Source organism: Ochotona princeps, chromosome 22 (assembly GCF_030435755.1).
Source record: "Ochotona princeps isolate mOchPri1 chromosome 22, mOchPri1.hap1, whole genome shotgun sequence".
Taxonomy (NCBI): Eukaryota; Metazoa; Chordata; class Mammalia; order Lagomorpha; family Ochotonidae; genus Ochotona; species Ochotona princeps.
The window spans coordinates 16,776,162-16,802,759 of record NC_080853.1 but is presented as its reverse complement, the minus strand read 5'-3'; the positions used below and the strand labels follow the sequence as shown (position 1 = coordinate 16,802,759).

General features: G+C 43.2%; 1 protein-coding gene across 1 annotated transcript in view; it reads left to right on the top strand.

Annotated features, from left to right (window-relative positions):
- PHF20 (PHD finger protein 20) overlaps window positions 1–26,598 on the top strand; it is an 89,220-nt gene that overhangs the window by 44,856 nt on the left and 17,766 nt on the right. Inside the window, exons 5-13 of the mRNA XM_058679765.1 lie at window positions 915–994; window positions 3,416–3,803; window positions 9,710–9,823; window positions 11,549–11,737; window positions 12,138–12,317; window positions 21,308–21,586; window positions 22,954–23,052; window positions 23,578–23,742; window positions 24,190–24,368. Coding sequence (XP_058535748.1) covers window positions 915–994; window positions 3,416–3,803; window positions 9,710–9,823; window positions 11,549–11,737; window positions 12,138–12,317; window positions 21,308–21,586; window positions 22,954–23,052; window positions 23,578–23,742; window positions 24,190–24,368 — 1,673 coding nt within the window. The remainder of the gene's footprint in view (window positions 1–914; window positions 995–3,415; window positions 3,804–9,709; window positions 9,824–11,548; window positions 11,738–12,137; window positions 12,318–21,307; window positions 21,587–22,953; window positions 23,053–23,577; window positions 23,743–24,189; window positions 24,369–26,598) is intronic.

Genomic DNA, 26,598 nt, shown 5'->3' with positions numbered 1-26,598 from the left:
GTAATAAGTGAGAACTTTTGTAGTTGGAAGGAGTATTTGAAAAGAAATATTTGGATTTCTAGTTTGATATATTTGTTTTTAGCAAAGAGTGATCCTTAGTAAGCAGTTTTTGTGATTGGCAAAGGGGGGAGCTGACTATAGAGCTGGCAGTATTTAGTGTTTGACCATGTCTCTGTCTTAAAATATGAGAATATGGAGGTAATTCATTTGAGTTTTGGGATTAAATCAGCCTCTAAGTACTTGATATTGTTGATAAAACAATTATATTTCCTTAATTATGCTATCTGAGAATTTGAGATGCAAGCAGAGAGAAAGTGTTCCTGTTCCCTGCTCACACCCCAGATGCCTGCAGGTCAAAGCTGGGAGCCTGGAACTCAATCCAGATCACCCCTGTGGTGGGGGTACCATTTCTTCTCCAACAGCTGGGATTAGCAGCTGGAGCTGGAACTAGGGTCGAAGTTCTCTGTTGTGGCTTCTGACCTGTCTTAGTCTCCAGGTCTGCCCTTCAAGTTCATCTTAAAATTTAAAATAAAATATTATCCCAAGCCCAGAAAATGAAATTATTAAAAAAGGAGATTCATTGGGGAATAAGTCTTCCTTCTCCTCACATTCTTCATTGTTTTACTGCTCTGTGTACTAAATTTATTGCAAGTTTTTATTTTAATGAAGCACCATACAAATGAGTTACATTTTGTGGATTTTGATTTGTATAGATAAAATGAAAGCTATGTAATCTTGATTGGAAATGAAGGCTAGCATATGATTAATATTGTGACTATAAATAGTAAATGTGGTTTGCAAAGAATTATTTAACTCAAGCAACCTTATTGTGTGATTGGAGTTTTCTTGTTTATACTCTGAAAATTTACTGCTTTCATGAAACTGAGATAAAATCTTATCTTCTTGAATTTTAGGTACTTACACTGTGAAATTTTATGATGGCATAGTTCAGACTGTCAAACATATTCATGTCAAAGCTTTTTCCAAAGATCAGGTGAGAAATGTGGTCTTGTGCTTTGTAGTGTGACTAATGCTAACGTTGTAGTTCTGTTTCTCCAGTTAAATCATTATGCTGTGTATGATGCAGGCCTTGACATAATTTCATCAGAATAACATGCAGGTTTTCACAAGTTGTGAATGTTTGTTTCTTTGCCCTTTCCATTTAACACTCATTTTTCCCCCCTTAAAGTGGTCTCTTACCTCTTTTCTTCACTTTTCTCAAAAACATCTGTTATCCTTTTTTTCCTTCTCTCCACACACTGTCTTCAGAGCTGTTTCTATCACAGGAGACTTGTTGAGACCCAGATCTGGCTTCTTTCTTCAGCTTACAACCCTGACTTCGGGCCTACTTTTAGGCTTTGGTTTAATAGATTCTTGTACTTTGATGTTTCTTGTTTGAGAATATAAAATTTTTTGAGATTCATTGTATTATTTTACTTGAAAGTCAGAGTTAGAACAAATAAGATGGAGATCTTCCATCCACTCATTTGCTCTCCAGTGGCTTCCTTGGACAGAGGTGGGCCAGTCTAAAACTGGGAGCCAGGAGCTACTTCCGAGTCTCCTGTATAGGTGTAGGGGCCCACTAAGAGTGCTTATTCTTATAAGTGGCTTCTTTCAGAATAATTTCTGTGACTTGAAAAGATATTTGATTCTTACTGTCTTTTCCTGTGGTACAATTTAAACTTTTGCATGCCAAGTATTTAGGTATACTTTTTTGTTTGTGTCAGAAATCAGTGTGCCCAGTGTGTGTTGTACATTGGGGATCCCCTAAAAACGAGGAATGGGAGTTTGCTGTTCTTGATGTCTTGAGAGATACGTTATAGTTTTCAGAGCCATTTTATTATGAGTCACATTAAGATGCAAAATTTTTTTGGTTGAACTTTTTTTTAAAATTTATTATTTTTAATTCATTAATTACATTGTATTATGTGACACAGTTTCATAGGTACTTGGGTTCTCCCCACCCCTCCCCAAACCCTCCCACCATGGTGGATTCCTCCACCTTGTTGCATAACCACAGCTCAAGTTCAGTTGAGATTCTCCCATTGCAAGCAATACCAAACATAGAGTCCAGCATCTTATTGTCCAGTCAAGTTCAACGGCTTCTTAGGTATACCCTTTCTGGTCTGAAGACAGAGCCAGCAGAGTATCATCCCAGTCAATTAAAAGTTCCAACATACCATCAGCAAAAATTTACATCATTATGGAATTAATTGACATAGTAATGAGTAACCAAATGTTAAAAGTAAATGCGAGTTCCTAGCCACCTTCTGTGACCACCTCATAGACATTTCAATTTTAGTTTATACACAACATATAACATTCATAACATAACATGTTATACATAACATCATATCATCTTAAATTAAGGCCAACATGTGGTATTTAACCTTTTGGGATTGGCTCATTTCCCTTAGCATTATGGTTTCCTTGGTTGAACTTTTTAAAGACTTTATTTGAAAGTCAAAGTTAACACAAACACGCTAACAGAGAGAGAGGAATGAAGGGAGAAAGGGAGAGGTAGAAAGAGAGAAAACATATACATTTCATCTGCTGGTTCACTCCCCAGGTGACCCATCAGCCATGTCTCAGCCAGGCAGAACTCAGGAGACAGGATCTTCTTCCTGAGCACCCACATGAGTGCAGTGACCCAAGCAATTGGGCCTTCTGCTGCTTTCCCAGGCATATTAGCCTGGAGCTGGATTAAAAATAGAGCAGCCAGCACTCAGACTGGTGCACAAATGGGATGCTGCTGTTGCAGGTGGTAGTTCAATCCACTATATAATAGTGCTGGCCTCCGCTAGGATGAATTTTAGAGGAAATCATTTAAGAAGAAAGTAACCAAGAAGCAGTGCTTGCTGTCCTGTCAATGGACAGATGACAAGAGTTGCTCAGAAATACAGCAGGTGACTTCACCAGGTAGCTCCTTTATCCAGCAGAGGAAGCCGAGACCCTGGTTCTGGGTCGGACATGTTTTAGTTTTCCTGTTCAGTCTGCATTTGCCAGCTGGGATCTTTATGTAAGGTTTCAGCATATGCTGGAAAACTAAGCCAAGCCTCTGAAAAACCCTGGGTCAGCAGGGCCATGTTGGGCATCAGGGTAGAGCATACAGGCATTTTTTTTAGAATGTCTGTCAGAAAAGAACCCTGGGGTGGCTGGCTGACTCTTTTCTAGGAACTCCATCAGAACAAAGCAGATTGCTCTATCTCGGAGGCAATTGCAATGGAGGTTGTTTTCTTTAAGCTTAGTGTTCTCAAAACTCAGAATACAGGTGGACATTTTTAGTGGTGCTTGGTGTTGTGCGGCCTGATATATTTCCTCTTTGAGTTTGTCTTCATACCTTTGCAAAGAACTCCTATTTTTGTATTTGCAAGTAATCACAAAGTATGTTTCATCGCTATTTTGCTCATTTTAGAATATTGTGGGTAATGCTAGGCCTAAAGAAACAGATGACAAAAGTCTTCCACCATCTCCTGACAAACAAGTGAAGTTTAAAGAGCAGAGAAAAGCTGTGGTCAGAGTGAAGAAAGACAAAGAGGACAAAGCCTTCAAGGCTGAAAAGCGACCCAGGCAACCTGACAAAGAAGGAAAGTTAATCTGTTGTGAAAAGGGAAAGGCAGCAGAGAAAAGCCTTCCCAAGAACGAGAAGGAAGACAAAGAGAACATTTCAGAGAATGACAGGGAGTATTCCAGAGACAGCCAGGTAGATAAGAAGCCTGAAGACGACATTGTGAAGAGTCCGCAGGAGAAGCTGAGAGAGCCAAAAAGAAGACGAGGCCGACCCCCTTCCATAGCTCCTACGGGTGAGTTTCCCAAGTGGGTTCTGCAATGGGCAATACCAGAGTGTTCTTCTGTGGCATTTTGGAGTTTTCTGTCACTGCTCTATGTCAGCCCTTTTTTTCTGTGTCTGACTTTGAATCACCTTTCGACCGGAAAGCCAGTTGTATCTGTGGAACTTGAGGTGAACACTACACATCTAGCTGGGAATTAGGAGTTGTGTTCATTGCTAATTGTTTTTTTTTTTTTTTAAAGATTTATTCATTTTATTTTATTTATTTTTTTTTTAAAGATTTATTCATTTTATCACAGCCAGATATACACAGAGGAGGAGAGACAGAGAGGAAGATGCTCCGTCCGATGATTCACTCCCCAAGTGAGCCGCAACAGGCCGGTGCGCGCCGATCCGAAGCCGGGAACCTGGAACCTCTTCCAGGTCTCCCACGCGGGTGCAGGGTCCCAATGCATTGGGCTGTCCTCAACTGCCTTCCCAGGCCACAAGCAGGGAGCTGGATGGGAAGTGGAGCTGCCAGGATTAGAACCGGCGGCCATATGGAATCCCGGGGCTTTCAAGGCGAGGACTTTAGCTGCTAGGCCACGCTGCCGGCCCGATTTATTCATTTTATTACAGCCAGATATACACAGAGGAGGAGAGACAGAAAGGAAGATCTTCCGTCTGATGATTCACTCCCCAAGTGAGCCACAACGGGCCGGTGCGCGCCGATCCGAAGCCGGGAACCTGGAACCTCTTTCGGGTCTCCCACGCGGGCGCAGGGTCTCAATGCATTGGGCCGTCCTCAACTGCTTTCCCAGGCCACAAGCAGGGAGCTGGATGGGAAGTGGAGCTGCCGGGATTAGAACCGGCGGCCATATGGGATCCCGGGGCTTCCAAGGCGAGGACTTTAGCTGCTAGGCCACAGTGCTGGGCCCCATTGCTAATTGTTAATTAAATGCTTTGTCTTCTGTGTTAAAACCTTCTGCTTTATTCAGATGAATTCAGTCTCCCCCTCTCCCCCGCTCTTTTTTTAGTGATCTAAGCTTAAGGAAGCTTAATAGAACCTGGGACCAGGAGACAATAATTTTAATGAGAAAGACGTTAAAGGAGGAATTGAAGGCTGTGTGCTTTGGCGGCGGGGGTGGGGGAGTGGGGGTGGTGTGCAGGACCGGAGGAAGAGTTACAGGCTGTGGGCGTTGGCAGGGGCAGAACCAAAGCAGCCCTGGAGCTAGGGAAGCATGTATACATTTGATTTTGAGGTTTCTAAGGGGTGATTGGAGATCTTCACTGTCTAAATAGAAGGCAGAGCTGACTAGTTCGTAAGAATAAAGGTTGGAGAGTATGGATATAGTGAAGAATGTATTGTTTCTAAAAAAAAAAAAGACAGTTGACGTTTGCAGTTATTAAAGAATGACCAAGAATGAGATAAACTTCAGTTGATTCCAACTCAGATATCTTATTTTTCAAATCAGTGGTGTCAAGAACTCACATGGTTCTCTCAACTTCGGGCATTGGTCTTCAGATATTCGTTCTCAGTTTGATATTTGAGACAGATAGACACACACACACATCTCTCATTCCTTGGTTTTCTCCCCAGATGACTGCAATCGGTCAAGCTGAGGTAGGCCAGAGACAGGAGCCAGGAGCTGAAAATTAACATTCCACTAAGTGGCAGGAACCCAGCTACTTAAGCCATCATCTCTACTGCCTCTGAGGGTCTGCAGTGGCAGAAATCTGGAGTTAAAAGCTAGATCCAGGGAAGTGAACTCTGATGAAGGATGTTGGTGCCTTAGCTGCTAGGCTAAGCACCTGCTCCAGTGTTCAGATAGACTTTCTTGCATATTCATTGCATGAATATTGAACAGCTGGTTTGCTCACATTTTGAAGCGATATCTGTTTTTTTCCTCAAAAGTGTAAATGTATTTAAAGCATAAAATTTGACACAAAATTATGGAAACTACTGAGTAAGTGCATTCATTGTTCTCGATGATTTAGAATATATATTAACCCTATCAAGTCAGACTGCTATATGAGACTTGCTTTCATAAAATTTTAATCTGCTTCGAATAAATTTATTAGTAGTCAGTCTCAATAAATGTTATATCTAAATTAAAATATTAATACAGGAAGTTAGGTAATGAATTGATTTGTCTGTAGATGAAGTAAGATGGTTTCTTCTTCAGTGGTTGTCAGTGGGTTTTACTCTCAAGGGCTATACATGCTGGATATAACCTAGCCCTGCAGGGTCCACCATGATAGCCAGTGGCCATGTGTGGTTCTTGGACAGTTGAAATGTAGTTATCTGTTTTGAGATGTACTGTAGCTATAAAATAATGACTGGATAGTTAGTCCTCAAAATGTAAAATATCTCAATAAGCTTTTTATATCAGTAACATTGAAACATTTTTAATATGTTAGGTTAATAAAATATAGTCTTAAAATTCCCACTGTTCGGGCCAGCACATTAACTCAACTCACTAATCCTCAACCTCTAAGCACCTGCATTCAATATGAGTGCCAGTTCATGTATCATTTATGCCACTTCACATCCAGCTCCCTGCTTATGCCCTGGGATGGCAGCAGAGGATGACGTCAAAGCCTTGGGACCCTGCACCCATGTGAGAGACTCAGAGGAAGCTCCTAACTCCTGGCTTCAGATCAGCTCAGCTCCAGCTGTTGCACCATTTGGGGAGTGAACCAGCAGATGGATTATTTCCAATAAAATAAATCTTTCACAAAACTTCGACTTTTCATTTTGTATTTTTGTAAAGAATGAATTTATTTGAAAGAATTACAGAGAAAAGGAAGAGTAAGAGAGGGAGAGAGAGAGACAGAGAGAAATTAATCAGTGGCTGGGGTAGAGTCAGGCCAATCTAGAAGCCAGGAGCTTTTTCCTGGCCTCTAATCCCCAGGGGCCCAAGCACTTTTGCTTTTCCCAAGCTCTTAAAAGGTAGGTGGATTGGAAGTGAAGCGGGCAGGACTTGAACCGGCGTCCAGATGGGATGCTGCTACTACAGGTTGCAACTTTACCCGCTGCACCACAAAGCCAGCTCCTAGAACTTTACTTTTTTTTTTTTTCTGAGGGGTGTGAGAAGTGTGATGAAAACAATTTGAAAGCCAGAAAATGAGGGAGAAGTGGCCAGCCAGATTTTCTATCTGCTGTTTCATTCCCCACATGGCAACAACAGCCAGGGTTAGGCCAGGCTGAAGCCAGGAGCCAGGAGCTTCTTCAGGGTCTCTTATGTATTACTGGGGCCCAAGGACTTGAGCTGTCTTCTCCTGCTTTCCCAGGTGCATTTTCAGGGAGGTGGATTGGAAGTGGAGTATATGAGACTCAAACTGGCAGCATTGTTGGTGGTGGTTTACCTGTTAAATCATAATGCTAGGGCCTGGCACAGTAGCGTAGTGCCTAAAGTCCTTGTCTTGATCTCGCTGGGATCCCATATGGGCGATGGTTCTAATCCTAGCAGCCCTGCTTCTCATCCAGCTTGTTGCCTGGGAAAACAGCCGAGGATGGCCCAAAGCTTTGGGACCCCTGCACCCACGTGGGAGACCCGGAAGAGGCTCCTGGCTCCTGGATTCGAATTGGTTCAGCTTCAGCAGTTGCGGCTGCTTGGGGAGTGAATTATCAGGTGGGAAGATCTTCCTCTCTCTCTCTCCTCCTGTCTGTATATCTGATTTTCAAAAAAAATAAATAAGTATTAAAAACAAATAAACAAACATAAAGCTCACCCCAAAGTTTCATCTTTAAAAAAGGTTGTATTGTGACTACAGAAAAATTTAGACTACATGTGGCTTGTGTTTCTGACTCACCTCTGTTTCTGCTGGACAGGAGTAGCCTTAAAGATCATTGCCTTTCCTGGGCCCGGCGCGATAGCCTAGTGGCAAAAGTCCTCGCCTTGCACACACCGGGATCCCATAGGGTTGCCGGTTCTCATCCCGGCGGCCCCACTTCCCATCTACCTCCATACTTGTGCCCTGGGAAAGTAGTTGAGGACCGCCCAGGGCCTTGGGAACCGGCACCCATGTGGGAGACCCGGAAGAGCTCCTGGCTCCTGGCTTCGGATTGGCTCAGCTCTGGCTGTTGCGGTTACTTGGGGAGTGAACCATAGGATGGATGATCTTCCTTTCTGTCTCTCCTCCTCTGTATATCTGCCTTTCCAATAAAAAAAAAAAGATAAATCATTTAAAAGAAAAATCATTGGCTTTCCCAACCGAGTGCTGTGAAGAGTTAAGCTACAATGCCCAAAGCACTCCTGATGTGTAATGAACTGACCCCTCTGCTCTCAGGGCTGTCCTGTTTATGCCACACATAGGAAAATTCAGAAAACAACCTCTCTGTTCTGTCCTCAGATGAAAAAGTGGGTGTTTCAAGCCCCATATCATACAATGCATGGTGTTAACTGTGGGGTGAGAGGCCCTTTTATATAAAATGAGGAAAGGACAATTATGCAAGAAGGGGAAAATGGGAACCTCAGAAATGTGGTATATCTCAGCTCAACTTTAGAAAAAAGGGTATATGAGAATGAGTGCTTTTTTTTTTAATTTTTATTTTTATTGGAAAGATATACAAGGAGGAGGAGAGACAGAGAGGAAGATACTCTGTTATTTACTCCCCAAGTGACTGCAATGGCTGGAGCTGAGCCACTCCAAAGCCAGGAGCCAGGAGCTTCTTCCAAGTCACCCACATGGGTGCAGGGTCCCAAGGCTCTAGTCCATGCTCAACTACTTTCCCAGGCCACAAGCAGGGAGCTGGATGGGAAGTAGGGCCACAGGGATTAGAACCGGCGACCCTATGGGATCCCGGCGCTTTCAAGGTGAGGACTTTAGCTGCTAGGCCACACCGCTGGGCCCCTGCTTGCCTTTTGAATGATCTTTTCTGATGCTTTTTTTTTTCCTTAAGTTTTAGGTTTGTTTTTTTTTAAGATTTATTTAGTGTTTTTTTTTTTTTTTTTAAATTGGAAAGTCATGTATACAGAGAGGAGAGACAGAAAGAAAGATCCTCTGCCCACCAACTGACCCGAGAAGTGGCCACAACAGCCCAAACTGAGCCGATCCGAAGACAGCAACCAGGAGCTTTGGGCCCGGAGCCAGCGTCCCGAGGCCTTGGGCTGGCCTCAACTGCTTTCCCAGGCCACAGGCAGGGAGTTGGATGGGAAGTGGAGCAGGCGGGACTGGAACTTGCACCCATATGGGATCCTGGCCACTAGGCTGCTGTGTCAGGCCCAAGTGTTTTAAAATAAAATTATTCTCTGAGGATTTAGCATTTGCTTTGTTGAGTTTTGTCCGCTGGGTTTGGAAGTGGTCAGTATTTTGCCTACAGCGTTATCTGTGAAATACTATGGTTTCCTGCAATTTTTTCTGGGATTGTTTTTAAGAGATTCTAAGTGTTGACTTTCTTTTTGGGCAATCACAAGTAAGGTCAGTGCCAAGATAATTAATTCAGCAAGTTGTGACTTTATAATAATAAGCAGACCTTAGTCCCAGCTCACGCATTTTCGGAATTAGCCTGTAGTGGTGAATTTCCTGAGTGTTGAAAAGATCAGTTTAATGAAAAGATTTAATGTTTATAAAAATAAGTTTTTTGCTGTGCTTATACTATCCTAATTTAAAGTTGTCATTGTTGAGTTTTACTGTCTTGAAGAGTAGATTTCAGGGGAGAAGTGTATAGTTGGAGCTGGATCATAAATAAGAGCCCCCCCAAAAAAGATTCACCACGTTGACCTGCAAGGTGTCAGTCAGCATCTCCTAACAGGAAGTTATTTTTTAATTTTCCTTTGTTTGTTTTTTTTTTTAAATGTTAAATAAGGATGTCCATTTGAAAATGTTTGTAATGCAAAAAATGTGTTTATGTATTTTTGTTTATATGTAGAAATGAAAGATTAGACACAAGAAGTTACACATATTCTTTTATTTAATTTTTTATATACATTGTAGCAGTAGATTCAAACTCTCAAACTTTGCAACCAATAACATTGGAATTGAGAAGACGGAAAATATCAAAGGGAAGTGAAGTTCCATTAAAACGTCCTCGACTTGACAAAAATTCATGTAAGTCCACAGTTTATGTGTTTACGTATTTAATACTATTGGATTCAGCCTTTGGTCTCTCTCCCATTAAAAAATTGTTTTATTTATTTGAGACGCAGAGTTACAGAGCAAAAATGAGAGACGAACAGTCAAAAAGAGGTCCTCCATCTGCTCGTTCACTCCCCAAATGGCTGCCATGGCCAAATGTGAGCCTGTTCAAAACCAGAAACCAGGAGGTTCTTCTGGATCTTCCAGATGCATGCAGGGACCCAAGCTCTGAACCATACTCTCTCTGCTGCTTTCTGTGGCACATCAGCAGGGTGTTGAATTAGAAGTGGAGCAGACACTATTTAAATCTGCCTGCACCCATGTGGGATGCCAGTATCAAAAACTGAGGCTTGGGGACTGGTGTGGTAGCCTAGTGACTAAAGTCCTCGCCTTGCATGTGCAGTGACCCCATATAGATGCCAGTTCTAATTTCAGCTGCTCCACTTCCCATCCAGCTCCCTGCTTGTGGCCTGGGATAGCAGTTGAGGAAGGCCCAAAGTCTTGGGACCCTGCACCTGTGTGGAAGACCTGGAAGAGGCTCCTGGCTCCTGGTTTTGGATTGGCTCAGCTCTGGCCGTTTGTGGCCACTTAGGGTGTGAATCAGTGGATGGAATACCTTTTTCTCTGTCTCTCTGTGTATATCTGCCTTTTGGATAAAAATAAATAAATCCATTAAAAAAAAGTAGAGGCTTTTCTGGCTATGCCACAGTGCTGGTCTCTCCTATTTTATTTTAAAAAACTATTTATTTTATTGGATAGCAAGATTTACAGAGAGAAGGAAAGACAGAAAGATCTCCATCCGTTGGTTGACTCCCCAGGAAGGCAAAACAATCAGAATCGAGTGAATCCAAAACCAGGAGCCAGGATCTTCCTCAGAGTCTCCTACGTGGGTGCAGGGTCCCAAGGCTTTGGGCCGTCCTCGACTGCTTTCCCAGACCACAAGCAGGGAGCTGGATGGGAAGTGGAGCAGCTAAGATATGAATCGGTGCCCATATGGGATCCCAGCACATCAAGGTGAGGGCTTTAGCCACGAGGCCACCGTGCTGGGCCCTTCCCTCTAGTTTCTAACAATTGAATTGCTTGTCTTTAAGCACATGAACTAATATGAGTGGGATGCGACAGGATCTTCAGTTTTTGGTAACTGAAATAGAGATTTTGTATTAATATTGAGATCAGTGATATCATCATCAAATTCATAAAGTGTGTTTGCTTTGAACTCCACTGGATAGCCAGTATTTTGGAAAGGATGCATTTCATGTGCTGCATGAAACTTTAATAATTATTGACTTTAAAAACTATCCTATTAATAATAATAGCAACAAGAAACTATTCTGTTGGTTCCATAAAGGATTTGTCATGGGTTTAAAGCAAGGTTCTTATAAACCTGAGTGATTTTGGAAATTAGTATATAGACATTAATGTTGGATAGCCCTGAAATAGAATTTAGGCATCACGACTGGGACATAAAACCTGGTTTATAGTTTCATACTGTGACTGCTTAAAGAGTTAAATTCTCTCTGGGTAGAAAGACTGCCCTTGCTTAAAACTATATAAACTAGGGTGTTGCTTTTCATCACTAGTTTAACATTCCAGATAATGTTTGTGTAAACCCTAATGGAGACAGCCAGCCTAGGAAGTATAATTGTGGTTACTGCTTTTTATTGGTCTCTTGACTGCAACTCTTCTAATGGTTTGTAGCCCAGGAAAAGTCAAAAAACTATACAGAAAAGGCTGAGAAAGACTTATCCAGGAGACGGTCCTCCAGGCTGTCCACTAGTGGGACTCACGAGATCCTAGATCCTGACTTGGCTGGATCAGATTTGGTGGATCGAGTTGATGCAGATCCTTTGCATCGCATAACGTCTGATGTCAAGGAGTCTGAAGAAGGTGAGTCCAAGCATTTCTGGAGTAGTCTGGCCAGTGTGGTGTCTGTTACTTATCATTACCTTCTGCAAGTGCTGCAAGTCATCTTGAAATCAATTTGTGCTTTTATGTTGTACTTCCTGGCTGATTTGTTGTAGATGGATTTAGTGGTTGGTTTTGTTTACTACTAAATGTTGATTCGGAAGCATACCACCCTGTAGCTTCCTTTCTGTTGACAATTCCCACAGTTCCTCCTTTCACTGGGCTCATTTTCTTGAGATTGTTCCAGACCTGGATGTATTTCCCAGAGGCCGACATGAATGGCTTCTTCTTAAAAAAAATTGCTGGCCTGTTTAATGTTTTGAGACTTGTGGTTCCCAGATGACATTTGTGTTCCTTAGGCTTTCTTTTTCCTCCATCTTAGGTCGTTTGAAATCTCCATTGGACGCTGGCCAGGTCTCATCAGCACTAACTTGCCACTCCTTTGGGAATGGGTCCGGGGCTGCAGGCCTGGAACTGAACTGCAAGTCAATGGGAGAAAACACTATGAAAACTGAGGCAACTTCTCCTCTTGCTGAATTACGAGAGATTTCCACGGTGGAAGGTTCATGTTTAGAGTTGACATTATACTCTTCCTAAATATGCTTCTATGATTGTGAATTTAAAATGGATTTACCAATAATGGTTTTTCACCTTTTCATATTTCCTTTTATGTTATACCCTTTTCATTTCCAATTTTAGTAATGTTTTGCCTGTCTTTTCTTGGTTAGTATGAATAGGAATCTATTTGTTGTATTTTAAAGAATTAACCTTTTAACTTTTATTTTCTGCACTTAAAATATGATTGTTTTTGTTTTGAGTTTATTTTTTTTTTCACTCAGCTGTTTTTTTCCTTCTAGTTTATTGATTTTTGCTCTTGTTTCCTTTCTACTGGGAGTATTTAATGTTGAACACTTCTCATCAAGCATTGCCTTAGTTGTGTTGTACAGATCTTAGTTATTTTGTATTTTTATTCCCATTGGTTTCAAAATAGTGATTTATTTATTCACAGTGGGTCAGTTACAAGTATATTATTTTGGACTGGATTTTGAACTTACCAGTTAAGATGCCAGTTAATATATTTGTGTTTTGTATCAGAGTCCTTGGCTTCCTTTCCTGACTCTTGATTTGCTGCTAATGCCAGCCCTGGAAGGCTCAAGTAGTTGATGGCTCAGTAGTAGGTTCCCCCCCGCCTACACAGAAGTGCAGGTTGTGTGCGCTCTTCCTGGCTTAGCCCCAGCCATTTGAGGTAGAGTTCTGCCTCTACCTCTTTGCTTCTCAAAGAAATAGATAAAACATACAAGGAAAACCCCACACAAGTATGCTGCTTCATTTCTAAGAATTTAGGGTTTTTATTGTCACTAATTTCAGCTGTTACTTTCCTTGTGAATCAGAAAACATATTCTGGTATGCTCAATCTTTTTATGTTTGTAAAGACATAACTTGGCCTTCCATATGATTTGTCTTGCTAAATAATCTGTATGCATAGGAAAAGAACATGTGTTCTAATTTGTTCTATCTGTTCTGTACCTGCCAATTAGATCAAAGTAGTAGGTGGTAGGTTCCAGTTGATTTTTGTGGCCTTTTTGTGTGTGTCTAGTTCTGTCAGTTACTAAGGGTAAGGGGTGAGATGTTGAGATTTCTGTGATTGTGGTCTTGTCTATTTTTCTCTTTAATTTTATTGTTTTTACTTCATGTATTTCGAAGTTCTATTATTAGGTACATACATATTCAGAAGTTCTCTGTATCTTTGGACATGAGTTCCAGGATACCTTTTGAATGCCAAAATCTACCAGTGCTCAGGTCCTTTATTTAAATAGTATAATATTGTCATATCACCTGTATATGCTTCACTTGTATATTCTAAATCATATCTTAAGTTAATTGCAATACATGATACAATCTAAGTGGTATAAAAATAGGTATTATGCTTCATTGTTTAAGGAAAAAAATGACATGAAAATGTCCATATTCAGTGCAGATATAATTTTTCCCCTGAATATGGTTTTTTTAAGTTTTTTTTTTATGATTTTTACATAGGAGATTAGGGTGCAAAGGGTCAAGGGCTACAGGAAGGTGGGTGAGAGCATCATTTTCACATTCTCTTTTTTTCCTTTCTGTATCTGGGAGAAGGGGAGAGATAAGGTGTGAATTCTCCCATTATCTCCCCTGAATATTCTTGATCTATAGTTTGTTGAATCTGTTTAGCCCACGTATACAGAGGGCTGACTGTGTTTATTATATCTTCCTGATGAATTGCCCAGTTTATACTATGAAACCTTAGTCTAATTTTGCTAATAGTCTCTGACTTACAGTCAGTTCAGCGTGATAATAGTGTAAATACTCAGTTCTTCTTATGCTTCCTTGCACTGGCATGTTTTTCTTTTATTTAAACTTAATGCTTAAAATTAAGTGTGTCCTTCTAGATGGTATGTAGTTGAATTATTTAGCCTTTTTTAAAAAAGGTTAATTTATGTATATTTAAAGGCAAAGTTGGAGAGTGCTTCCATCCACTGGTTCATTCCTGAAATGACCATAAAGGGCTGGGCCAGGCAAAATCTAGGAGTGAGGAGCTTCATCTGAGTTTCCTGTGTGAGTAGAGGCCCAAGGCCCTGGGCTGCCTTCCACTACTTCCCTGGGCCATTAGCAGGGAGCTAGAATATATAGGATTCACACCTGTGCTCTTATGGGATCGTGATGTCACAGACAGATGCCAGTCCTGAACTTTTGTTTTCTTTAAGGATTTTTTTTTTCCAGAAAGATTTTACAGAAAGGAAGAGAGACAGAGAGAAAAGATCTTCCATCTATTGGTTCACTCCCCAAATGCCCACAATGGTTGGAGCTGACCTCATCCAAAGCCTGGAGTCAGGAGGTCCTTCCAGGTCTCTGATGCAGGGTCCAAAGGACTTGGGCCATCCTTCTGTGCTTTCTCAGGCCAAAACAGAGAGCTGGATGGGAAATAGGACAGCTAACAGCTGGATACGAACCTGTACCCATATGGGATGCAGGTGCTTGCAGGTAGCCTGATGAGCTGCTGCACAAGCCCCAGCTTGAACTTTTAAAATTTCTATTTTAGGGGCCCGGCAGCGTGGCCTAGCAGCTAAAGTCCTCACCTTGAACACCCCAGGATCCCATATGGGCCACCGGTTCTAATCCCGGCAGCTCCACTTCCCATTCAGCTCCCTGCTTGTGGCCTGGGAAAGCAGTCGAGGATGGCCCAAGGCTTTGGGACCCTGCACCCGCGTGGGAGACCTGGAAGAGGTTCCAGGTTCCCGGCTTCGGATCGGCGCGCACCGGCCGTTGCGGCTCACTTGGGGAGTGAAACATCGGACGGATTTTCCTCTCTGTCTCTCCTCCTCTCTGTATATCTGACTTTGTAATAAAATAAATAAATCTTAAAAAAAAAATTTCTGTTCTATTCATTATAGAGATTGTACTGCCATCCTTTAATTTAATCTAGCACTAGCTGACACTGGGCCAGGCCAAAGCCGGATCTGAGAACTTAATCAGGATTTCCCACATGAGTAGCAGGGACCCAGCCATCACTGTTGCATCCCAGGGTCTTTATCAGCAGGAAACTAGAGCCATAAGCTGATATTAGGCCAGGCAAGCCATTGGCATCTCCCCCCCCCCTTTTTTAAAAAGATTTATTTATTGATTTTTATTGTAAAGGCAAATATACAGAGAGGAGGAGAGACAGAGAGGAAGATTTTCCATCCGTTGATTCACTCCCCAAGTGACCACAATGGCTGGAACTGAGGTAATCTGAAGCCAGGAGCCTGGAGCGGAGCCTCTTTCATGTCTCCCATGTAAGTCCAGGGTCCCAAGGCTTTGGGCTATCCTCTACTACCTTCCCAGGCCACAAGCGGGGAGCTGGATGGGAAGTGGGATCACCAGGACATGAACTAGCGTCCATATGGATCCCAGTGTATGCAAGGTGAGGACTTTAGCTGCTAGGCTACCTCGCCATGCCCAGGACGTTGGTGTTAAAATCTTTTAGGACCACAAATGAACTTTTTTTTTTTTTTTAAAGATTTATTTTATTTTTATTACAAAGTCAGATATACTGAGAGGAGGAGAGATAGAGAGGAAGTGGAGCTGCCGAGATTAGAACCAGCGGCCATATGGGATCAAGGCGAGGACCTTAGCCACTAGGCCACGCTGCCGAGCCCCCACAAATGAACGTTTAAAATTCTGTTTTCCACAAACTTGTTTAGGTACCCTTATATTCTCCCTGTTTTGTAGAGAGTGGACCTTATAATGTCACGGAGTGACTCAGGTTCCACACCTCCCACTGGTTAGTGTTACAGTCTGCTGCTTTGGTCTTCCATGTTAGAACCTAAATCCAGTTGATGAAATACTGTATATTGTACACATCAAGTGAAGAATTCCTCCTTGAGGGACAGTGTGAAGGGAGGGATGCTCTGAGGGCCCCCATTAGAGCTGTGTGTCCGCTTGCAGAATGAGAGCCGGGGTTGGAGGAGCAGTCTGCAGTGCACGTGGTGTTGGTGCTCTCCGGTTAGGCGGTGCCTCTGGAATCCTTTAATTGAGGAGGAAAATATGTTGATCTGGAAACTTGATGGTGTTCCTGAGTTTAGCAGCAAGGACAGGGCAACCCAGAAAGATAGTTTGGGAGGAAGGAGGTCATTGAGAACTCATTCACCAGGAATGTATTATGTAAGCAGGAAGTAGGGCGGGATCATCATCGGAATCATCCAGCAAGGCTTCTGCCATTGGCTGTCCTGAGCTGGTGCCACAGCTGTGGCGTTTCTCAGCTGTGGTAGAATCACTATGTGAGAAATTGTTGTAAAACAGACTTGTGGGTAGCAGGACAGGCAGGCAATGGTGGAAGGCTGCACATCTCCTCAAGGGTGAAGAGAGAGGCTGCTTGTTACTCCAGACCAGCTCTGTGTCTTGGGCAGCTCTGCCATCTTGTAGAATAAATGCTCAGGGATTTTTATGGGGGCCAGGAGTGGAGATGTGCGTTCTGGCGAATAACCTTGAAGTATTCACCAGCATCACAGATTGCTTTGTTTCCACGTAGCCATTCTATGGACTCCAGGTATTTTTCCTGGGCAGATGTGGGTAAACGCACATATTCATGTATTTTCCCTGCATATAGATTTTTTTTTTATTACAAAGATATACACAGAGGAGGAGATATAGAGAGGAAGATCTTTCTGTCCGATGATTGACTTCCCAAGTGACCGCAACAGCTGGTGCTGCGCTGATCCGAGGTCAGGAGCCAGGAACCTCTTCCAGGTCTCTCACGTGGTTGCGGGGTCCCAAGGCTTTGGGCTGTCCTCAACTGCTTTCCCAGGTCACAAGCAGGAAGCTGGATGGAAAGTGGAGCTGCCAGGATTAGAACTGGCGCCCACATGGGATCCTGGTGCGTTCAAGGCGAGGACTTTAGCCGCTAGGCCACGCCGCCGGGCCCCTTGCATATAGATTTATATATGTGTATAAAGATTTATTTATTAATCTGAAAGGCAGAATTAGAGAGAGGGAAAAGATCTTCCTTCTGCATATTCTCCCATCAAGTGGCCATAACAGCCAGGGCTAGGTTAGGCTGAAGCCAGGAGCTCAGAATTGCATCTAAGTCTATTGTGGACTCGAGTGCTTGGTACATCTTCTGTTGATTTCTTAGGTACATTGGAAGGGGCTGGATCCGAAGCAGGACAGCTGGGACTTGAACTGGCACTTCCATATCTGATGCCAGCTGTGCCACAACTGTGGTTCTCTTAATATATTTATTTTTATTGAAAAGGCAGATTTACAGAGAGGAGGCGAGACAGAAAGACTTTTCATCTGCTGATTCTCTACCCAAGTGGCCACAGCAGCTGGAGCTGAGCCAGTCCACAGTCAGGAGCCAGGAGCTTCTTCTGGGTCTCCCGTGAAGGTACATGGTCCCAAGTCTTTGGGCCATCCTCTACTGCTTTCCCAAGTCACAGGCAGGGAGCTGGATGGGAAGTGGGTAGCAGCCGGGACACCAATCAGCACCTAGATGTGATCTCAACGTGCACGGCAAAGATTTAGTTACTGTGCCATTATGCTGATCCTGGTCTCTATAATATAAACTATAACCATCAACCTTATATGCTTTATGGTTTAAGCAAACCTTATATACTTTATGCAATATGGGTTATGCTGAAAAATTCCTGTCACTTAATACTGTTTCTCGAGATAATCATATCAAAAAACACAAATCCAGCTCTAAGTTTATATAATGCAGCCTTGCCATGATTTGTTGAACCCTGCTCCATTTATGAACATTTTGAATGTTTTTTTTACTGTTCAAGACATTCCCATGATCTTTGCTGTTAAGACTGTCCCCCATTATCTCAGGGAGACTCTAAGATCACTACCAGCTGCCTGTAGTCACTGATAATACTTTTTTTTTTAAGTATGTACACACACAACTATAATAAGTTAATTTCAAGAGTAGGCACAATAGTAAGTGAATGAGAATAACTTCCTATACATCTTAGCAACCTCAGCATGTGATGGTGTTTTTCTTTGCATTTGAAGTCGAGACTCTTCACCTTTTCCCTCACCCTTCTCTTTGGCATATCTTAGTTGCAACCATCACTGCACTTGGGCTTTGGAGCCATTAGTGAAGAAAATATGGGTTAGTCAAGCGGAAGCACTGTGGCCCTGTGACAGTTGATCTGATAACTGTGGCTACTACTGCCTGGTGGGAGGTAGTGTTTACAGTGTGGATATACCAACTGTGGGCAGAGTCAACTCCCAGGGGTTGGACAGAATGGTGTGAAATTTCTTGCCACTTAGAATGGCATGGAACTAAAAAAAGACTGAATTTATAAATTTCTGCTATTTTTTTATTTAATATTTCCAGACTTCTCTTAATAACTATGGAAGATCAAACTGCACGTAAGGAGGGGACCACTGTGTCTCAGTCTCCTCTGGTTCCCTCTTTGCTTTTTTATTCTTCAAAACTGAGGACATTATTTCATAGCCCTAAAATGTTTTGTTTGTTATAGTACTTGAAGTTAATGTCAAAAGGTATTGAAACACTCAGCTGCATGGTGTCAGTGCCACGAACACCTACCACTCAGGGCTTTGGTATTGAGGGACACAAGATGCTGAAAAGTGTCTCTTTCCCTCTGGCTGGAGAGGTGACAAGTCCCAGGATCCATGAGCAGATGCTGAGTGTTGATGATGAAGTGCTGCAGGTTGACACTTGTGCTAGGAGTTGATGGCATGTGGCCTGGAGAGCCAGGGCCATCTGGACGTCTTCCTGCATATGGAGTGAGTCAAATCTTCATGGGAGTAAAGACTTGGCTGAGACAGGGAGGAGTGTCTCAGGAATGGCACTGACTGACCAACAGAACTCGACCTTGAAAATGTAAAGCAGTGGAGCAGCAATCAGCCAGGATAGGAGCTGAGGCCTCACTGTGGATTAACAGGAGATGAGTTTGGAAACTTGGATGGCTTATCGTGAGGCAGGCCTTAAAGGAGACCAGACTGAACACTGTCAGACAGATGGAATATCTCCATCCTGGTCGGTAGTTTTGGGGATTTTGAGATGCTGGCAGTAGGAATACCAAAAAGATTAAATAGTTCACTTACTTCAATACAAAGTTTCTTAGAAGAAAAGAAAAAAAGTATAGAAATAGTTGAAAGCATTTTTTTAAAAAATGAATAATGTGCTTTTTATTAGAGGAAAAACTTTATTCCAGAATATAGAATGTAAGAGGACTGCTTGTCCCCCTCTATCTTCTGCTAGGTAGCAATATCCCCTTCAACATGGTTGCCTAAAACAACACATTGCTTTCCCAGTTTCTGTGGGTGAGGAGTTCAAGGTGAACAGAACCACCTGCTCTGTAACCTTGTGATCTTGGAGTTGGCCAGCACTGCGGGGCTACAACTCTGCCAAAAAGGGATCCAGGCTCGTGTGGGTTGGCAGCATCTGGTTCCTAGTTGGCTGTCAGATTGAGCTCTCTTTGCTGTCATTCTTGCCTTTCCTGGAGGAGTTTCTAACTTAGAAGCTTGTTTCATCAAGCCAGCGAAGGAGAATATCTACTAGGAAGACAGATGTTATTGTTGTATGTTTTATAATCACAACATGGACATACTGCCACCTTTTCTGTGTTCATTTAAAGTGCTGACACACTTGAGGAAGATAAAAAGATGTTAGTACCAGGAGGTGGGATATTAGGAGACTTTTAAAATTTTTTTTAAGATCTTATTTTTAGTCACAAAATCAGATTTACAGAGAGGAAAGACAGAGAGAAAGATCTTCCATCTGCTGGTTTACTCCCCACCTGGCCGCAACAGTTGGAGCTGAGTCAGTCCAAAGCCATGAGCCAAGAGCTTCTTTTGGGTCGCCCGTGCAGGTGCACGGTCCCAAAGGCCTTGGACCATCCTCCACTGCTTTCCCAGTTTACAAGTAGGGAGCTGGAAGGGGGGTGGAGTAACCACGACATGAATATGGGATCCTGGTGCATGTAAGGTGTGGACTTTAGCCACTAGGCTACTGCACTGGCCTGACCTCTTTTAATCTTCTCCCTATCTCCCAGATGATAGACTTCTCTTTGCCACAATTGAAAACGAAATCTGTAGGCCATTTTTCCCCGTATTTCCCAGTGGTGGCAGTTAATGTACGAGCAGTAGGAGTAAAGAATCACTCTTGAAGTTTTGAGCTTGAGTTCTGCACAGCATGCTGTTTCCTCCAAGCAAAACTGTTAATCATGTTGGCAGTAATATTAACAGTTGTATGGACTCAATGGTTTCTGTGCTGTTTGTTTGCTTATTTTTATTGCTGTTCTTTGGGAAGCAGAGTTAGACAGGGAGGGATCAAAAGAGGGTGTGAGAAGAAAGGGAGAGAGAAACAGACATTCAGACAGACATCTTCCATCCTCTGGTTCATTCCCTAAATAACCAAAATGCCTGCTAATGTAGATTGTGCAAGGTGATCAGATTTTGCACTACCCATGTTGCAGACCTTGATTGAATTCCCCACTCCCAATTGTGGTTCTAGCCTGGGTCATTGGAGGTAACTGGGGCGTGAATCAGCAAATGGAAGCTCTCTCTTTTTTTGCTCTGAAGTGAAACAAGACTGTACTCTCTTTAAAAAAAAAAAATAATCGTGGGATTTTTTTTCTTGTGCCTCATGGGAATGGGAATGTATAGGATTCTTGTGAGAAAAATCTTATCTGCCTTTCATGACAAACAGGATAGGGCAGATTCCTCGTTTGGTGTAAAATAACTACTGCAGAGGAAGTAAGTAAATGTCCCACTTCAAGATTTTTGGAATAAGGAATGAACAGATCCAACTGTTCGGTAAATAGAAAAAAACAATGTTGATTCCTCCTTTCTGAAGCTGTATCACATTTGAGTCTCCTTCCTGCCTGAAGTTGTCCTCATTGTCTCGCAGCAGTGGTTCTCAGAAGTCAGGGTCTGGTGATTGCTGTGTTGAGCTTTGTGCTCATGCTGCTCTTGCCCTGGCCGTGGCCACGTGTTAATGTGTGTTTTGTCACAACTAGAATAAAGCACAAAGAATCTTTGCTTTTGTTTTTGTTTTTGTTTTTTCAGTAACAAATACATTTAAGAAAACAAATGATTCTGTGACATCTAACGTATCGGCTGGGGACCTGAACCACAAGTTTAGGTGCAAAGTTGTGGACTGTCTAAAATTTTTCCGCAAAGCCAAGCTATTGCACTACCACATGAAGTATTTCCATAGAATGGAGAAGTCACCTGAGCCAGAGGAGAGCCCAGGCAAGAGGCACGTCCAGACAAGAGGCTCTTCAGCTTTGGACAAGCCCAGCCAGGAGAGCCTAACGAGGAAGCGTGTTTCAGCCAGTTCCCCAAGTAAGTGACTTGTTTTTGCGTGTGTCTTAAATGGCCCTGCTGCTCAAGCCTCAGTGCTTACATCTCAGACAAGAAGCAGATGCTGGGTTGATCTGGTCTGGTGAATCCCAGCAAGGTGAAAATGGAGCTGAATTATGCAGCTGTGGCCCTCTGGGAGGTGGCAAAATATGAGCTCTGTTACTTGTCTCTGCCACTTGCTGCCCAAGTCTTGTGGAGAGTTCACTTGGCCTGAAGGCCCTGACACTGCTGGAGAGTGTTGGGGGGGGTGGACGTTGGAACCTGGACAGCTCTCTCAGCAACCAGCATAACTCAGTTCCCTGGTGTGCAGGAGTGCGCTTCCTGATCCATGCCCAGTCCTTGCCAGCTGGGCAAGAGAACTGCAAAGTGCTGAATTGTAAGTGGAGGAGGTAGGACAAAGCCTGTTAACCCGCTGTGCCCGCTGTGCTGTAGGGTGTTCTCTAAAGTACTGTTGATTTAGTATGGATCCATGATGGGGGTAGACTGAACCACCATAAAATCTCTTCTCATATGATTTCACAGTGTCTGTTTGGAAAATCACCCAAAGTAGAAAAATTACATTTTAAAGGAGGGGAATTACAGAAGATTAATGCATTTCCAGAAAATTCTGCAATTATCTCAGCTTGTTTTTACAAATGATTATATTACTACATATTTTTTGGCTTCCTGGCCATCCATGTTGGGAATCTGAATTGAGTTTGTGGCTCCTTGCTTGAGTTTGGCCTAGTATGAGTGAGCTGTTGTAGGTGGGAAGGAAAGCAGTGAGTGGGCAGTCCTTCTGTCTGTTTATGCCTTTCAAATCAAATGAAATGAATGAAAAATGAAATGAGTGAAATGAAGGCTAAGTGGTGGAGAAGTGGTTCTGCCTCAGGCCATCCTCTCAGAAGCTGGCAAGGACAGGAAGGCGAACTGTCAGGCCAAGAACTGGCTGCACTGCCTGTCCAGTTCTTCTCAGTGGACATGTTTCATTACTTCAGAACCTTCTGGGCTCCAGCGTGATATTGTGGTAGCTAAAGTCCTCACCTTACATCTGCTGGAATCCCATATGTGTACCAGTTTGTGTCCCGACTTTTTCCACTTCCCATCCAGCTCCCTATTTGTGGCCTGGGAAAGCAGTCAAGGACGTCCCAAAGCCTAGGTCCCAGCACCTGTGTGGGAGACCTGAAATAAGCTCCTGGCTTTGGATTAGCTCAACTACAGCTATTGTGGCTACTTGGGGGGTAAACCAGCGGACGGAAGATCTTTCTCTTTCTATCCTTTTCTCTCTAAATCTGCCGTTCCAATAAAAATAAATAAATCTTCATTTAAAAAATTAAAATCTCAACACCTAAGCTCATGTTTATTCCTAGCTGCAAAAGACAAGGAAAAGAGTAAAGAGAAGAAATTCAAGGAGTTTGTGAGAGTGAAGCCAAAGAAGAAAAAGAAAAAGAAAAAGAAAGTCAAATCTGGTAAGTGCTGCTTGGTAGTTTCATCTCTTTTTCCTCACCATGGCTCGGGAGGGGTGGCTGTCTCCCATGGTGGTCCCAGCAGACCTTTCCCAGGCTGTGTGGGCTCTGTGCGGAGATGCACACCCTAACCTGGTGCTGCCTGCATGAGGACATCAAAGCACTAGAGGATGTGTGGAAGAGTGACTGAATTTGTTTATAATCGTAACACTTAAATACCCATCTATGCACTCTTTCTGGAAAGGATTTGCTTCTTGAAAAATGTTTATCTGTTTGCAACAAAGATGTATAAGAAAACTCCTTTTGTCCTTGAGAGTTACAGGGTAGTTTTGTTTTATTCTCAGTGTGTTTTCTGGCTTAGACAAAGAGGGTGTGGGTGGTATGAAGAGGTAGTGCTTGGAGCGAATGCTTAGGGGCAATGCAAGTGTGAATCCCTGGAGCAGAGGCCTTGTTGGTTAGATGAGATTGATTCTGCATTATCCTGGTGATGTCTGGCTTGCTCACTCCTTCTTTACCGTATTCTTCCAGAATGTCCCTGTAGTGAAGAGGTCAGTGACACCTCCCAGGATCCTTCTCCACCCAAGGCATTCGCTGTCACCAGGTGTGGGTCTTCACATAAGCCTGGCGTCCATTTGAGCCCTCAGCTTCATGGCTCAGAGTCTGGAAACCACAAAGGGAAAGTGAAAGCACCTGGTAAGGAGGTGCCACTAGTTTGGTGATCCTTTGATAGTGGCTGTTGCGGTCTGCACTTAACAGCAAGTTCTGATTCTGACTCTTCCCCACATTGTGGAGAACTTTAACAATGCAAGCTGTCTGTAAGCCAGAGCCTGACTGGGTGGGGTAAGGCTCAGGAACTAGGTTTATGTGGTTCATGAGGAGTTATATTTCCTCTGACAAAGAACAGGCTGCTAACTTGGGCTTCATTCTTTCAATGAAATGAGGTTGCAGAGCCCAGGGCAGTGCCAGCAGCATCCTTGTTTTGGTTTTGGGCTAGAGGATAGGTCCAAGGAACAGATATCCCCATTTCCCAACCTGTGAAATCTCGTGAAACAGTGGGTTCATAAGGTTATTTTCTATTGCTGGCTTTAAGTGTTGTCACTGTAATGTACGATCGTACCGTTGTTTACCTTTTGCTCCCAGAAGAGGATAATGTCAGTGAGTCTTCTTCTGAGAGCTTCCTTTGGAGTGATGAGGAGTACAGCCAGGATGTCGATGGGACCCCCAACCTGGATGAAGAACTTGATGGGGATGACCACTATGATTTTGAAGTGGTCCGCTGCATCTGTGAAGTCCAGGAAGAAAATGACTTCATGATTCAGGTAGGTAGAGCTCCCAGAAGGGGCCATGAGAGGCACACAGCAGTCCCTAGTGGGAGTCTTGTACCCAGCACCAGGGTAGGTCGCCTGGGCAGCCCCAAGTAGTGAGCATGAAGAGCAGCGGACTGAGCTTTGTTTGCCATTCAGTTTCCTCAGAATCCTGGGCAGCCCTTGAATGTCCCCTTAATGAAGTGGAAGAGGACTTGGGGAATTACAGAGTCTCAGCCCCTGATGCTGGCCAGGGAGAAGCCTTGCTTGAGGTCACACAGTGAGGGGACAAGCCGCAGGCACTGAGGTCCTCCTCTAGGGGCCCACAGCTCTCCCTAATGGCCTGTGGATTGGAGGCTGCTTCTGTAACGTTTCTGCAGCTACTGTTGCTTTTTTTTTTTTTTTTTTTTTTAAATATCCTGACATTTTTGCCTGTCTTCTCCATCGCTGGGATGTGCTTTTGGTTTAGGGGACCTTCCTAACTACTTGGCAAGAACTTGCCTCACCTGCTTGCCCTTGTCTTGCTGTTAATTGCAGCTCTTCTGGTGAAGGTGGCTGCTGTCTGCTGCCTCTAAGTGCTGCCATAAATACTCCAGGCATTCTTGGGAGTTCCCTGGCTGGCCAGGGAATGTGAGGTGTTTTTGTTTGTTTGTTTTTAAGATTTATTTTTTAATTGGAAAGTCAGATATACAGAGAAGAGAGGCAGAGAGGAAGATCTTCCATCCGATGGTTTACTCCCCAAGAGGCCACAATGGCTGGTGTTGAGCAGATCCAAAGCCAGGAGCCTTCTCCAGGTCTCCTACGTGGGTGCAGGGTCCCAAGGCTTTGGGCTGTCTTCGACTGCCTTCCCAGGCTGCAAGCAGGGAGCTGGATGGGAATTTAGGTCACCGGGATTAGAACCGGTATCCATTTGGGAACCTGGTACGTGCAAGGCGAGAACTTTAGCTGCTAGGCCATCATGCCATGACCGAATGTGAGTTGTTTTTTTGTTTTTTCTTTTTTCTTAAAATAAGCTGTGGTTCAATACTTAGGATTTTTTAGGGTGAGTACCAATATTTTTGGGAAAATGTACTGGCACTTGGAACCCAGACACAAAATACAGCCAGGCTCAGGGACTTGGGCTTCCATCATGAGTTTGGACCATTTTGTTTCTTCTCCTTACAAAGTCCATCTGATTCTTTCTCTTTTTTGTTACTTGTTCTTTTCTTGTAAAGTGATCATTCATGATGCTCCTTCCACCCCCAATTTTACATTTTTGTGTTAATGAGACTACTTGGGCTAATGTGGTTGTAGGCAGAGAATTCCAGTCAGGTTTAAGCTGGATGAAAGTTTTTTATTGGAGGCATAAGAGATTTGCCTTGGGCCAAATGTTCATCCTAGGTTTGGTCTTTTGCTGCATGGCAGAGTTTGAAAGTCTGTGCCTGGGGCCTACCTCTGTGTCCGTGTGTGTGGGAGTGGGAGATGGAACGGCTGCTCCATCCCTGCCATTTTCTTGCCGTTACAGTGTTGTGGGCATGGATTTTTGAATTCTTCTTATGGGTCTTGACTTAGAATGTCCTTGGATTTATGCCACTTTATCTTTGCATCTGTCTCTTGTGTTCAGCAATCCCCTTTTTAGGGGGGCTTTACCAGTGTTCTTCAAATTTTTGGAAAGATTTAAGAGTGAGTTGGCTCACTTGCCTTTTCACTTTTTATTTTCTCAGTGCTTTTAGCAATTTTATTTTGAATAAATCATAAGAGGTTTGGAAAAAGCACACAGGGGAACCCCCTGCGCTTCTTTCTTGAGATTCATCCATGCTGTTGTGTCTTTGATTGGCTCCTTTTAAGTGTACACTGTGTTCCATGGCATGCATATAGCATAGAAGTGTTATTTTTGTTCAGTGTAGCAACACCACATCGTGCTTTAAAGTCAGGCTATTACAAATCTGTAGGGAAAAGTTAGGAGAATAAAATTATGAAGATATTTTTTGCTCCTGGTGTAGAACCATAAAATGGGTAAACCGGGTATGTGAACCCAGGATACCCAGGCAAGTGTTCTTTCTTTAGGTATGAGGACTCACATTTATAATTGAGAAATGAAATAAAATAAATTGGTTTTTGAAATGTAGCAATACTGGGAGTGGCACAATGGCTCAGTTGGGTATATCTTCACCTTGAACATGCTGGGATCACATATGGGTGCCAGTTCATGTCTCTGATGTTCCACTTCACATTCAGTTCCTTGATTGTGACCTGGGAAAGCAAT